This window comes from Saimiri boliviensis, chromosome 13, assembly GCF_048565385.1.
Source record: "Saimiri boliviensis isolate mSaiBol1 chromosome 13, mSaiBol1.pri, whole genome shotgun sequence".
NCBI lineage: Eukaryota > Metazoa > Chordata > Mammalia > Primates > Cebidae > Saimiri > Saimiri boliviensis.
The window spans coordinates 77,471,011-77,483,330 of NC_133461.1; the positions used below are offsets into that span (position 1 = coordinate 77,471,011).

Here is a 12,320-nt window from a genome sequence, read left to right on the forward strand (position 1 = left end):
CCTCCCATGAATAATGAGACTTGACTGTATTTAAGCAACAGACAAATAAAAGTTTTTGACATGGTCTGAAAATCATCCATGGATCCGGCTACGGTCTTACAGTTTATGCCACCCCTGCAACCCCAAATCTGTGTGTTGAAACCTAATCTCCAATGTGTATGTTCAGCGTGAGAGTGGGCATGGAGGGGGATTTGGGAGGTGATTATGTCAGGATTAGTGTCCTTACAAAAGAGACCCCAGAGAGCTGGCCAGCCCCTTCTAAGAGGAATGAGCCCTCCCCAGACATCTCATCTGTGGGCACCTTGATCTTCTTTGTTTCCAGAGCTAAGAGAAATGTTTGTTGTTGACAAGCTAGCTACCTTACAGTATTTTGTTATAGCAGCCTGAATAGACTAAGATAGATCCTATGGCTCATACCCTTGAAAAACAAAATGTTCTTCTTACCAATCATTTGAGCAATAGTCTTTTCATATTCAGCTACAATTTTCCTAAATGAGGAAAAAAAAGAATTTATTACCTGAGAAAGATTTTCAGACAATGAAACTTGGAGAAATGCTGCCCCAAACAATTAAACACGTTAATGCATACTGACCATTTATGTAACCCATTTATCTCCTTTGGGGCTCTCATTCTCTCTCTCTCTTTTTTTCACATCATACAAATTATACAAGGCCTTTTAGGGTTCAAAAAAGGTTTCTGTTAAGATTTTATGTTTAACCAAACTTATATTTTACTTACAGAAACAACTGCCTTCACTTTTTCTTTGCACCTATTTGAATACTGCAAGGATTAATTCTGCTTAGGCGAGTCAGTATTTTACAAACTAAGTTAAAGACCATCTTCTGGGCTCTTCCTAAGAGATGTAATCTAACTTTAGGTTTTCCTGGCCCCAATCCACCCTTTCAGCTGCTCTACCTCTGATTCCGTTACAAGTTTTATTTTGTGTCCTAATTCCAAAAGTATTTCACTTATTTGAAGACTTTAAAGATCACCCTTTTGGGTTAACATTTCTTCTAGTGAAGTGTGACAATGTCCTTCTGACTCAGTCCAGTGCTGGGTGCTCTGTGAGCAACATCATGTCCTCCCCTGCCCTCACTGGTGGTGCCCCCATCACTTTTGACGTCATAGCCAAGTTGGTTATTACGGATGGCTACTGCCTTCTAAGAGCAGGAATGTCTCTTCCCTTCCTTTCCCTCAAGCCCAGCATAGGTCCTTACACCCAGGAAATGCTCAAAAGAGAAATAACAAAAGAGCAACAAATTAGAGGGGTATTTTTAAATGTTTTTTAATCATTCAAGTGTTGACCATAGAAAAGTTTTTGGTACAGACTTTTCTAGTCAAATCAGGTCTAGTAGGAGTGAAGCCAGATTTTGGCTTGTGAATAGACTTGAGAGGTTGGACAGTGAATTTCAGCTGAATAAAAACCTAATATATTGGAGAAGTTAAATGTCTTTAACGGGTATTTCAGTTTAAGGTTGTTAGTTATGAGATTAAGCTCCATTGCTAGTAAGAGGCCTCAAGTGGTCACATCTAGGGCTGTGAGCTTTAGGTAGAGCTAGATATAGTTGTTTAGGGGAATGAAACAGGAATGATACTGTTGGTGAGGAGGAACTCAGTGAAGATACTGCTGATTGTTAGGTGCTTAACTGAGTTAATTAGGAAAGGATTATTTTTGTTAATAATAATCAGAGTGGTGAAGTGAGGTTGTCCAATTAGAGTGAAGAAAATAATACGGGCACTACAGACAGCTTTTAAGGAAGTGGCAGTGAGAGTAAGAGAAAGGGCTCAGACGTTGGTGTCCGACATGCTAGCAATTTCAATAATAAGGTCTTTAGAGTAAAAGCCTGTGAGGAAAGGCATGCCTGTAAGTGCAAGGCTGCCAATAATAAGGGAGGAGGAAGTGAGGGGTAAAGTCTTGAATAGTCCTATTTCTCAGGGGTCTTGTTCATCACTGAGACTGTGGATGATGGACCCCGAACACATAAATAATACAGCTTTAAAAAAGGTATGAATGCAGATGTGAAGGAATGCTAGGTAATGGCTGATTAATGCCAATTATGACTATTATAAGGCCCAGCTGGCTTGTGGTGGCGAATGCTAAGATTTTTTTGATATCGTTTTGTGTTAGAGCATAGATTGCTAACAAGGTGGTGGTAACAGCCTCTAGACATAATGTCAAGGTTTGGGTTGATGGATTATTTTCTATAAAGGGTAGAAGTGGATGAGCATGAAAACTGCTACAACTATAGTGCTGGAGTGGAGTAGGGCTGAGACGGGTTGGACCTTCTTATGGTGGATGGAAGTCAGGGAAGGAGGCCCAGTTGAGCTGACTTTCCTGCTGCTGCTAAGAGGAAGCTGACTAATAGAAGGGAGTTGGGGGTAGGGTTTAAAATAAATGCTTGTGGAAGCTTTCATGTGTTGAAGGATAAGAAGAATCATGCTATAGCTAAAATAAAGCTGATATTGCCAATGCGGTTGTACAGAGCTGCTTGGAGGACTGCTGTATTAGCATTTGCTGGGCATGCCATCAACCAATTAGTAAGAAACACATAATTCCTATGCCTTCTCATCCGATAAAAAGTTGAAAGAGGTTGCTGGCAGTAACCAACAAGTGAATTATTTATGCGTTTTTTTCCTCCTCTACTTTGATTTCATCTTTAGCTATTTCATGGCTCAGAACTCTGCTTTCTAGAAAGTATGGAAAAATTAAAAGACTTCGATTTCAAGTCAATCAATTTTGTTTCTTGTTAACAAGCTTTCGATCATCTATTTGGTGGTTACATAATTTGAAACTATCATGCATAACTAATTTTTAAAAGTATTATGGACCAGGTGCCATGGCTCATGCCTGTAATCCCAGCACTTTGGGAGGCTGAGGCAAATGCATTTCTTGAGCTCAGGAGTTAGAAACCAGCCTGGGCAACAGAGCGAGAGCTCGTCTCTAAAAAAAAAATATGCAGGTGTGGTGGCGCATGTATGCGGTCCCAGCTACTTGGGAGGTAGAGGTGGGAGGATCAGTTGAGCCCAGGAGGTCAAGGCTGCAGTGAGCCATAATCAAACCACTGCACTCCAGCCTGGATGACAAGAGAACCTGCCTCAAAAAAAAAAAAAAAAAAAGTAGTATTATGAATTTCAATGTCTCTCTCATTGGATAAATCCTATTATTCTGTATTCCAAATGGATATTTTGATATAAATTTTTGTCAATTCTTCTAAAAAGGTAAGAATTACGTGGGTTCTGTTTACATGTTATGTTCTGAACAACCCAAGATAAACTACAGTATTCGAATATAATAACTGGTTAACAATAAATCCTGAAATAACATTCTCTCTCTCTCTCTCTTTTTTTTTTTTTTTTTTGAGACGGAGTTTCGCTCTTGTTACCCAGGCTGGAGTGCAATGGTGCAATCTCGGCTCACCGCAACCTCCACCTCCTGGGTTCAAGCAATTCTCCTGCCTCAGCCTCCTGAGTAGCTGGGATTACAGGCATGTGCCACCATGCCCAGCTAATTTTTTGTATTTTTAGTAGAGACGGGGTTTCACCATGTTGACCAGGATGGTCTCGATCTCTTGACCTCGTGATCCACCCGCCTCGGCCTCCCAAAGTGCTGGGATTACAGGCTTGAGCCACCGCGTCCGGCCTTTTTTTTTTTTTTAAATAAAAGATGGGGTTTCACCATGATGGCCAGGCTGGTCTTGAACTCCTGACCTCAGGTGATCCACCCACCTCAGCTTCCCAAAGTGCTAGAATTACAGGCATAAGCCACCGCGTCCGGCCTGAAATAACATTCTCTCACAAAGCAAGGTGTAAACAGTAAAGCCCTCAAGCTCTCAACACTTGGTTCTGTGATAAGCAAACACTGTCATCACTTCATCTGTATCAAATCTAACAGTGCATGGAAGTATCCAGCCCCTCCCCAAAACCTCCAGTCTAACCTCATCTCCAAGACTTCTTGCCGGGTCTCTTCATATTTCTTCTTCCATTCATTTGCTTCAATCTCTTTAGTGATTATCTAGAGTATAATAAAGCTTAGTTTTACCCAATCTAATAGTTTGCATTTAAGACTGGGGACTGAAACAGCACACAACCAGGTCTAACCCAAGATGTTCAATCTGTATTAGAAAGATAAACCTCAATATTTAATGTTTGTAAACATTTGGGAAAGTGTACTCTAAGCCACCTAGGATGCTGGGATGCAGATATGAGAACAAAGATGAGTAGAATATCTCCCAGAAATTCCAAGTGGTATTTACAGCCTCTGTGAAGTTTCCCTTGGTCCAGGATCTAGCTCTCAGCTCTGCAGGGCAGACCCTGACTGGAACAGATACTAAGAACAGAGCCATCTGACTGGCAGGTATTCACCCTAACCAAGGCCATGTAATCGCAGCTGATGCCAGGTCACCAGAGAATGAAACTGCCAGAAAATCAAAGCACTGGAAGTTGGCATGAGCAGCATATTCTCTTTCTATGTCATTTTTGACAGCTTCATAAAAATGGAGTCAGAAGGAGGGGGCTCAGATGTATAATGCCCTGAGCTGGCTACATCTAGCTATAGGACCCATCACCACGGGTAGAGTCTTGCTGGTCAGCCTGGAACCCAGGCTCATAATTGGGATGCTCTTGCTAACTGGAAGGAAATACTCTAAATTCATTGCCTCAAACTCCATTTGCCCTGGGTGGGGCTTGGATGGGCAGCCATGGCTCCCCTCTTACGGTACTTCCCTGTCTGTGCCTCTCTCTTCCTAATTGGTAGTTTTGCTATATTTATTAGGATCTCAAGAACATAGCAGGTATTCTGTCTGCTTCAGGCAACCAGGCACCTCTTTACTTTGATCCATTAGGAAAAAGATAAAGTCACTTTTCTGATTTACAGGATTTTGGCCAGGCACAGTGGTGCATGCTTACAGTCCCAGTTACTCAGGGGGCTGAGACAGGAGGATCACTTGAGCCTAGGAGTTCGAGGCTGCAATGAGCTATAATTGTGCCACTGCACTCCAGCCTCGGTGACAGACGGATCTTGTCTCTTAAAAAAAAAAAAAAAAAAAAAAAAAACAAACAAAAAAAACTTTGGTGGACCTCCTTACCATTACTCCCAAGTTTTGAAAGCAGGACTGACATCCCTCATTACCAACTTGATGCTATTTTATAAACCTTTAAAAGACCTACAGTTGAGGTGCTTAACCATTTCAGCATACTGTAAAAATAAAACTGTCACACCTTCAAGAACAGGCGGAATCATCAAGAAATACACAAACCAAACACACAAAATATAGCATAGAAATATGACAGGAGAGGGTGGGTAACTGATTAATGGTACAGAACAACAATGTCTTTCATATTTTTCACATAACCAGAAAAGGCCTAACAGTGATCTATTTCCAACAAAGGCTGTTCAAGAAAGAGAGAGTAGAATTGTTTAAAGAATGAATGGAAGTAGGAAACAACTGTGTATTACCGCAAATAATTCAAAAATGTTTAGGCATGCGCATGTATCCTCTGCAAAATAACAGCACTGGTTTAGTTACATATATGAGCAAAGCTGGCAAAATTAGATATTTTAAATGTCAGGGTTGAAAGAAAAAGAAGGGTACAAAATTCTTAAGAATATTTCAGATTGTCAACATTTTTCCCTGGAGACCAGAATGTCAGGAATCCAGAGCCACTGCCACAGGGAGCCCTTTTTATGACCTAAACAAGCTGCAGGAAATAAGAACTTCCAGCTTGGGATAACTTGAGCCAGCAGAGATGCAATCTACCTGCTGGTACACAGGCCTTACAAAGAAATGGAATGATAAGTAGACTAAACAGGAGAGCTTTTACCTCTTCTCTTATTAAGGTGAGCACAGCTGTCTTATCTGATTCGCTGAGGCAGATCCCATCCAGGGGGCTCTCACTTCCACAGGACACTGACACAGGGGCCTTCTCTGCTGAGGACTCCAGCAGCCCCTGTGGGGAAAGGAATTGCATTAAATCAGTCTTCAGCTTCTTCACCCCAGACATCCTTCAACAACTTTCTCATTACTAAATTGATCACACCCTTTACAACCATGTTTAAAGAAAAATCAGCAGGAGGGAAGCTTTTTAAAAAACAAATCTAGTTATGAAAGTACCTGAAGAAAAACTGTCATAATGACTATCAGAGTGGTCTTAGCTTCTGTGGAACACATAACCTGGAGAAATTTTACTCTGATCTAGAGGGGAAAAAGTGTACTTATAAGAGGGGTCAGTCACCAAAGAACCACATGGATAAGAGAAACACACTCATGATTAAGTTTCTGGGGATGATATGCTCCATGTAAACAGAATTTTCTTTTTAAAAAAAGCAAAACAAAAACAAGTGACAGCTGCTCCTGTTACATACCAATGCTTTACATGTATCTTTATTTAGCCACTGCAGATGGAAGTGTTTCTAAAATACTAACTTTCAGGCCTAAGGAGGCAGAAATAGCAAATATATTTGAATTCTTTGAACTCACGCCCCCACCCTTCCACATGGGTGATTCAGGATCAACATGAACTTCCACTGCTATGCGGCGACCTCCTCCTGCTGGGTGTGCACCACTGTTGCCCATATGCACAATGATCATACAGAAGTCAAGGTCCGTGCCTGTGTGTTGGTTCTTCCTTGCTACTAAGTTTTCCACTCCCTTCTGGCAGCACTTTGCCTTCTGAGGTGCTGGCTCACTTCTATCATAAACTCAGGTTCCAGAGCAAAGCACTGTTAAGCATTTTTCTTTCTTTTTATTTTTCACTTATTTTATTTTATTTATTTATATCTTATTGCATTTTAGGTTTTGGGGTACATGTGAAGAACATGCAAGATTGTTGCATAGGTACACACATGGCAGTATGATTTGCTGCCTTCCTCCCCATCACCTGTATCTGGCATTTCTCCCCATGCTATCTCTCCCCAACTCCACAACCCCCACTGTCCCTCCCCTATTTCCTCCCTACAGACCCCAGTGTGTGATGCTCCCCTCCCTGTGTTCCATTGTTCAACATCCACCTATGAGTGAGAACATGCAGTGTTTGATTTTCTGTTCTTGTGTTAGTTTGCTGAGAATGATGGTTTCCAGGTTTCATCCATGTCCCTACAAAGGACACGAACTCATCGTTTTTGATGGCTGCATAGTATTCCATGGTGTATATGTGCCACATTTTCCCTGTCCAGTCTATCATCGATGGGCATTTGGGTTGGTTCCAGGTCTTTGCTATTGTAAACAGTGCTGCAATGAACATTCACGTGCATGTGTCCTTATAGCAGAATGATTTATAATCTTCGGATATATACCCAGTAATGGGATTGCTGGGTCAAATGGAATTTCTATGTCTAGGTCCTTGAGGAATCGCCACACTGTCTTCCACGATGGTTGAACTAATGGACTTTGTACTATTTTCCTTCCTAAAAGGCATTTTTGGTGGCTATACCTCCCACCTATGGAAGTAAACTTTTTACACAAATCAGTCATCTAATACTTTGGGAACATCCAAAATGCCAAAGTGACCTGGAATAATCTTAATCTTAAATGTGCGAAAACTGATCAATTAGTTATTGATTATAATCAATCTGTTACATCTTGTGTGAATCACACTAAACATAAAGTCCAAGGTGAACTTAGACCAGTGACTTTTAAATTTTCAGTCATCATAGTTTTACCCTCTCTAGAAAACACTTAGAAACAGAATTTTAGCACGCAGCTTCACAGACCTCAGCCATGGGTCCCAAATAGAAACCTGTCTCAGGCCACAGAAAAGAAAAATACAAAAGCCACGAGCTGGCAGTGCCCATGTTCCAGCACCATTTCGGGGAGGGCAGCCCACTATGCCAAAGGAAGTCCAAGGTCCCACAAAACCTCTCTTTTTTCTCTTCGAATAGATCTACCACTAGAACCAGAAGGCACTTGCAGTGGGCAGCCCCTAAAATGCAGCCCCAGTAACTCCTACCTCCAGTACTAATCCCCTCCCTCTGTAATCTCTTCCCTTTGAGTGTAGGCTGGACCTAGTGACTCATCAGAATATGGCAAACATCATGGATGTCACCTCTAAGGTTAGGTTCTGAACAAACTCTGACTTCCATGTTTTGCGAAGTTACAGGAAAAGGCCCATATGGCAAAGATGTCTCTGCCAACAGTGGGGACCCAAGACTTGCCAACAACCATGTGAGTGAGCCTGGAAGCAGATCCTCCTCAGGATCCTCCTCAAGTCAAACCTGGAGATGACTCCAGCCCTGGTCAATACTTTGCAGCCTGTAACAGACTCTGTGTCAGAGGTACCCAGCAAAGCTGCCCAAGATTCCTGACCCACAGAAACAATGAGATAATAAACACTTGCTTTAAGCGTCGGAGTAATGTGTTACACAGCAGTAGATAGCTGATACACCCCTGGACCTTTGAATCATCTCATTAATTTCTTGTGCCTTGTTTCTTATCAAGAAACCGTAACTTGCCTAAAGGGAGGTAATACATGAGGCCAAGTTGACCCTTGATTCGTCAGTTACACTTCCGATTCCAAATTATTAACATTTTAAATTAATAACATTTCATGGGTCAGTCTCTTGTGAATTCTTAGTTTAAGCTGGAGTCCCCAGGTTGAGTCAACTTTAGGAAACAGATTCTCAGTGCTTCCCATGGCTACCAAGTTCATGAGAATTTGGGAAATAAGGCCCCTAAAAATCTTCTTAGCCAGGAAAACATCAATGTCCATTACAGAGTTCAGCATCTCATTCATTTGTTGAGGGAGTAAATGAATTCAGTCTGTCTGCTTAACAACTCAATGCTAACACATTTGGGGTCCAGAAGAGGTGGTATCCTGAGCTGAAGGTGGAAAATCGGACCTTGGATGGTATATGATGTCTCCAGGCAAGTAGGCTCTTCAGCCTACCAGTTCTCCCCGGCCACTCTCTTCTCTGCCTGGCCACATCTATAAGCCTTACTACTCAAAATGCAACAGCTCTTACAAGTGTCACGGCAGGAATGTAACCTGGCCTACTTTGGCCATCTTTTCCAGTCTCCTAGGATTTAACTTTTTATATTGTTTAAGTTGTTTAGGTTGCTTATCAAAAAGTGCAGAACATCTCACAGGGGTGTCCAAGGGAGAGAATACAGTCATGAGTTCTTAGTTTCTGTTTCTGGTTGGGCCAGTAAAGCCCCTTCCTCATCCCTCTTTTCTGCTTGTCACTAGAGACAGAAACTAAAAACCATGGCTTCAGGCTGCTAAAAGCCTAAAACAAAACGACAGAACAACAAAATTAAGCAAGTTGGACAAGCTTGTTATAGAATCTACCATCACAGAGAATTGGCTAGAAGATCTCTTTCAGGCCTGGGCCATCAAGTGTATCTTTAATGAAGATGCTAAATCAATCAATTATATCCTTCCAAAGGGGCTTCATTTCAGGTTTGCCAATGCTTCTCTCAGTCCCTCAAAACGTTCACAATCGAGGACCAACAAAGACCTGTCTATAGACAATAGAACTCAATGGACGCCTTGTTGCAAATTTACAGTGAACACAGATACCACAGATTCCCGTGGCTGTGTCCCAGCGGCAAGAGAATTCGCATCAACTAATCTGTGGCAGTATGCTGACTGTGCTCATCCTGTCATTTGCCTTCAATCACAGCAGAGCAATAACAGCCCCTGCTGTACTCTAACAGAGACATGCCCGGAAAAGCCAAATGAACTCAACTTTTCTTTTTTTTCTTTAAATAATTTTTTTTTTTTTTTAAACAAAGATGGGGTTTCACCATGCTGGCCAGGCTGGTCTTGAACTCTTGACCTCAGGTGATCCACCTACCTTGGCCTCCCAAAGTGCTAGGATTATAGGTGTGAGCCACCACACCCAGCCATGAACTCAACTTTTAAGAAGTTTATAACTTAAAAAGAAAAGTTAACTTCTTACGTGAAAAATGCTGTGGAACAACAGCTGAAAAGCAAGTTGAGACTGACTCCCCACCACTGACTGTACTCTGGCCTTAGTCCCAGCCACCACCTACTGCTGGGCACAAGACACATAGGAATGGACTTCAGAGCAACATGGAGAAACTTAGCAAGTAAATGCTGATTAAACAGATTTTTTTCATTCAACGTGTTACGTGGTGAAATTTCTTTATATAATGTTTATTCAATGTTCTAAGGAAGAAGTTAATTTATGTTGGGAAGTTCAAATGGAGTTGCTTTTAAAAGGTCACAGCATATGATATGTTCCTCACCAACTGGCTCCAGAGACAGTGATTGCCGCTTTTCTTTTTCACTCTCTTTCCTCTGTTTCCTATCAACACCCCACCAGTGTATCCTAGCACACTCGTGTATTCTAGCATACCACTAGTGTATTCTAGCACTTTACAGCTTAAATCTTTCACACTGTCATTTCATCTTATCCTCACAACCACTTCGATGAGGCAGATGGGTGCTGCTCATTTTATGGATGAATAAGTTGGGAATCAGGAAGTTTAAAGTTTGTTTCAAGAACTGAGTAAACCAGCCAGGTGCGGTGGCTCATGCCTGTAATCCCAGTACTTTGGGAGGCCAAAGTGGGCAGACTGCTTGAGCCCAGGAATTTGAGACCAGCTTAGGCAACATGGCAAGACCCCATTTCTACAAAAAATACAAAAATTAGCTGGGTGTGGTAGCACGCGCCTCTAGTCCCAGCTACTTGGTAGGCTGTGGAGGGAGGATCACTTGAGCCCAGGAGGTGGAGGTTGCAGTTAGCCAAGATTGCGCCACTGCACTCCAGCCTGGGCAACAGAGTGAGACTGTCTCAAATAATAATAATAATAATAATAATAATAATAATATACCTCAGTTAACCCAATACATCCAAAATATTATCATTCAACATGTAGTTAATATTAAAAGTTGAGACATTTATGCTTCTTCTTTTTCTGAGTAGCTACAGTTCAAGTGCTCAATAGCCACCTGCAGGTAGGGCTACTGTATAGAACACGGCAGAGACTACATGTTCCTCAAGTGAAGAAACTGTTCTTATTTACATTTTATTCTCATCACCTCACACTGACCAGAATTTAGCAAATTCACATGGGCTTTAAAACTAATACTGAAAGAAACCTGAGCCCCACCTGGCCCTCCACATTAAGGAACTTACAAGCACGGCAGACCCGTCTTCTTCCATCTTCTGACACGTCTCCTTCTCTATACCTAAGAGAGAAAGTCATTTTTATAGTTAACCCAAGGAGTCAGTTTCTTTCCTTCCTAGTGAAAGGTTCTTGGAGACTCCAGTGCAGGTCGAGAATGACTAAGAACACATGAAAAGCATTTAAAGATTTTATTTAAAAGGAACGCTGGCATTTTGTTGGGCATTGTGCAGTTTAGCGTTATGTCTATGACATTGAGAAGAGGAGCACATAGTTATTCAGTCACGAATGTGTGTCAGCCTTCAGGCAGAAAAAACAGCAAGGCTGCCCCCTTGTGTCCATTAAAAGTTTGGACAATGCATTGTACTAACCGTGGTATTGTTTCAGAAAGGGGTCCCTGTGTTAACACCAAATGTTTTTTTTATCATCAAGTCAGAGTGAATTTAAATTCCAACCCAGAAGGGTGGCCTTGATCTAATTAATACAGCAGATAAGATAATAAGCTTTAAAATTCAAGCCAGCGAAACTCATTCTCCCCTCCACACCCTTCAAATAGGCTTCCTTGTCTCAGGTCCATCCTCTAGGAGGGTGGAGGGTGACATTTAAAATAACCAGAAGATGGCCAGGTATGGTGGCTCACACCTGTAATCCCAGCACTTTGGGAGGCCAGGTGGGTGAATCACCTGAGGTCAGGAGACTAGCCTGGCTTATCTCTACTCAAAATACAAAAACTAGCCAGGTGTGGTGGCGGGTGACTGTAATTCCAGCTGCTTGAGAAGCTGAGGCAGGAGAATCACTTGAACCCAGGAGGTGGAGGTTGCAGTGAGCCAAGATCACGCCACTGCACTCCAGCCTGGGAAACACAATCTCAAAAACAGCGAAACACAATCTCAAAAATAAAAAATAAAATAACCAGAAGATCCACTCATCGAAGTAAATATAAAAATACAGAAAAGCATAAAAAACTTTAAAAGTTAGAATCCTCGGCCGGGCGCGGTGGCTCAAGCCTGTAATCCCAGCACTTTGGGAGGCCGAGGCGGGTGGATCACGAGGTCGAGAGATCGAGACCATCCTGGTCAACATGGTGAAACCCCGTCTCTACTAAAAATACAAAAAACTAGCTGGGCGTGGTGGCGCGTGCCTGTAATCCCAGCTACTCAGGAAGCTGAGGCAGGAGAATTGCCTGAACCCAGGAGGCGGAGGTTGCGGTGAGCCGAGATCGCGCCATTGCAC

General features: G+C 42.2%; 1 protein-coding gene across 6 annotated transcripts in view; it reads right to left on the minus strand.

Annotated features, from left to right (window-relative positions):
• Window positions 1-12,320, minus strand: part of TACC1 (transforming acidic coiled-coil containing protein 1) — a 62,172-nt gene that overhangs the window by 11,401 nt on the left and 38,451 nt on the right. For all 6 annotated transcript variants that reach the window (XM_039463364.2, XM_010348735.3, XM_039463362.2 and 3 more), the window contains 4 exons: window positions 11,099-11,151; window positions 5,821-5,946; window positions 3,936-4,012; window positions 445-488 (listed from right to left, as the gene is read on the minus strand). In XM_039463364.2, coding sequence (XP_039319298.1) covers window positions 445-488; window positions 3,936-4,012; window positions 5,821-5,946; window positions 11,099-11,151 — 300 coding nt within the window. The remainder of the gene's footprint in view (window positions 1-444; window positions 489-3,935; window positions 4,013-5,820; window positions 5,947-11,098; window positions 11,152-12,320) is intronic.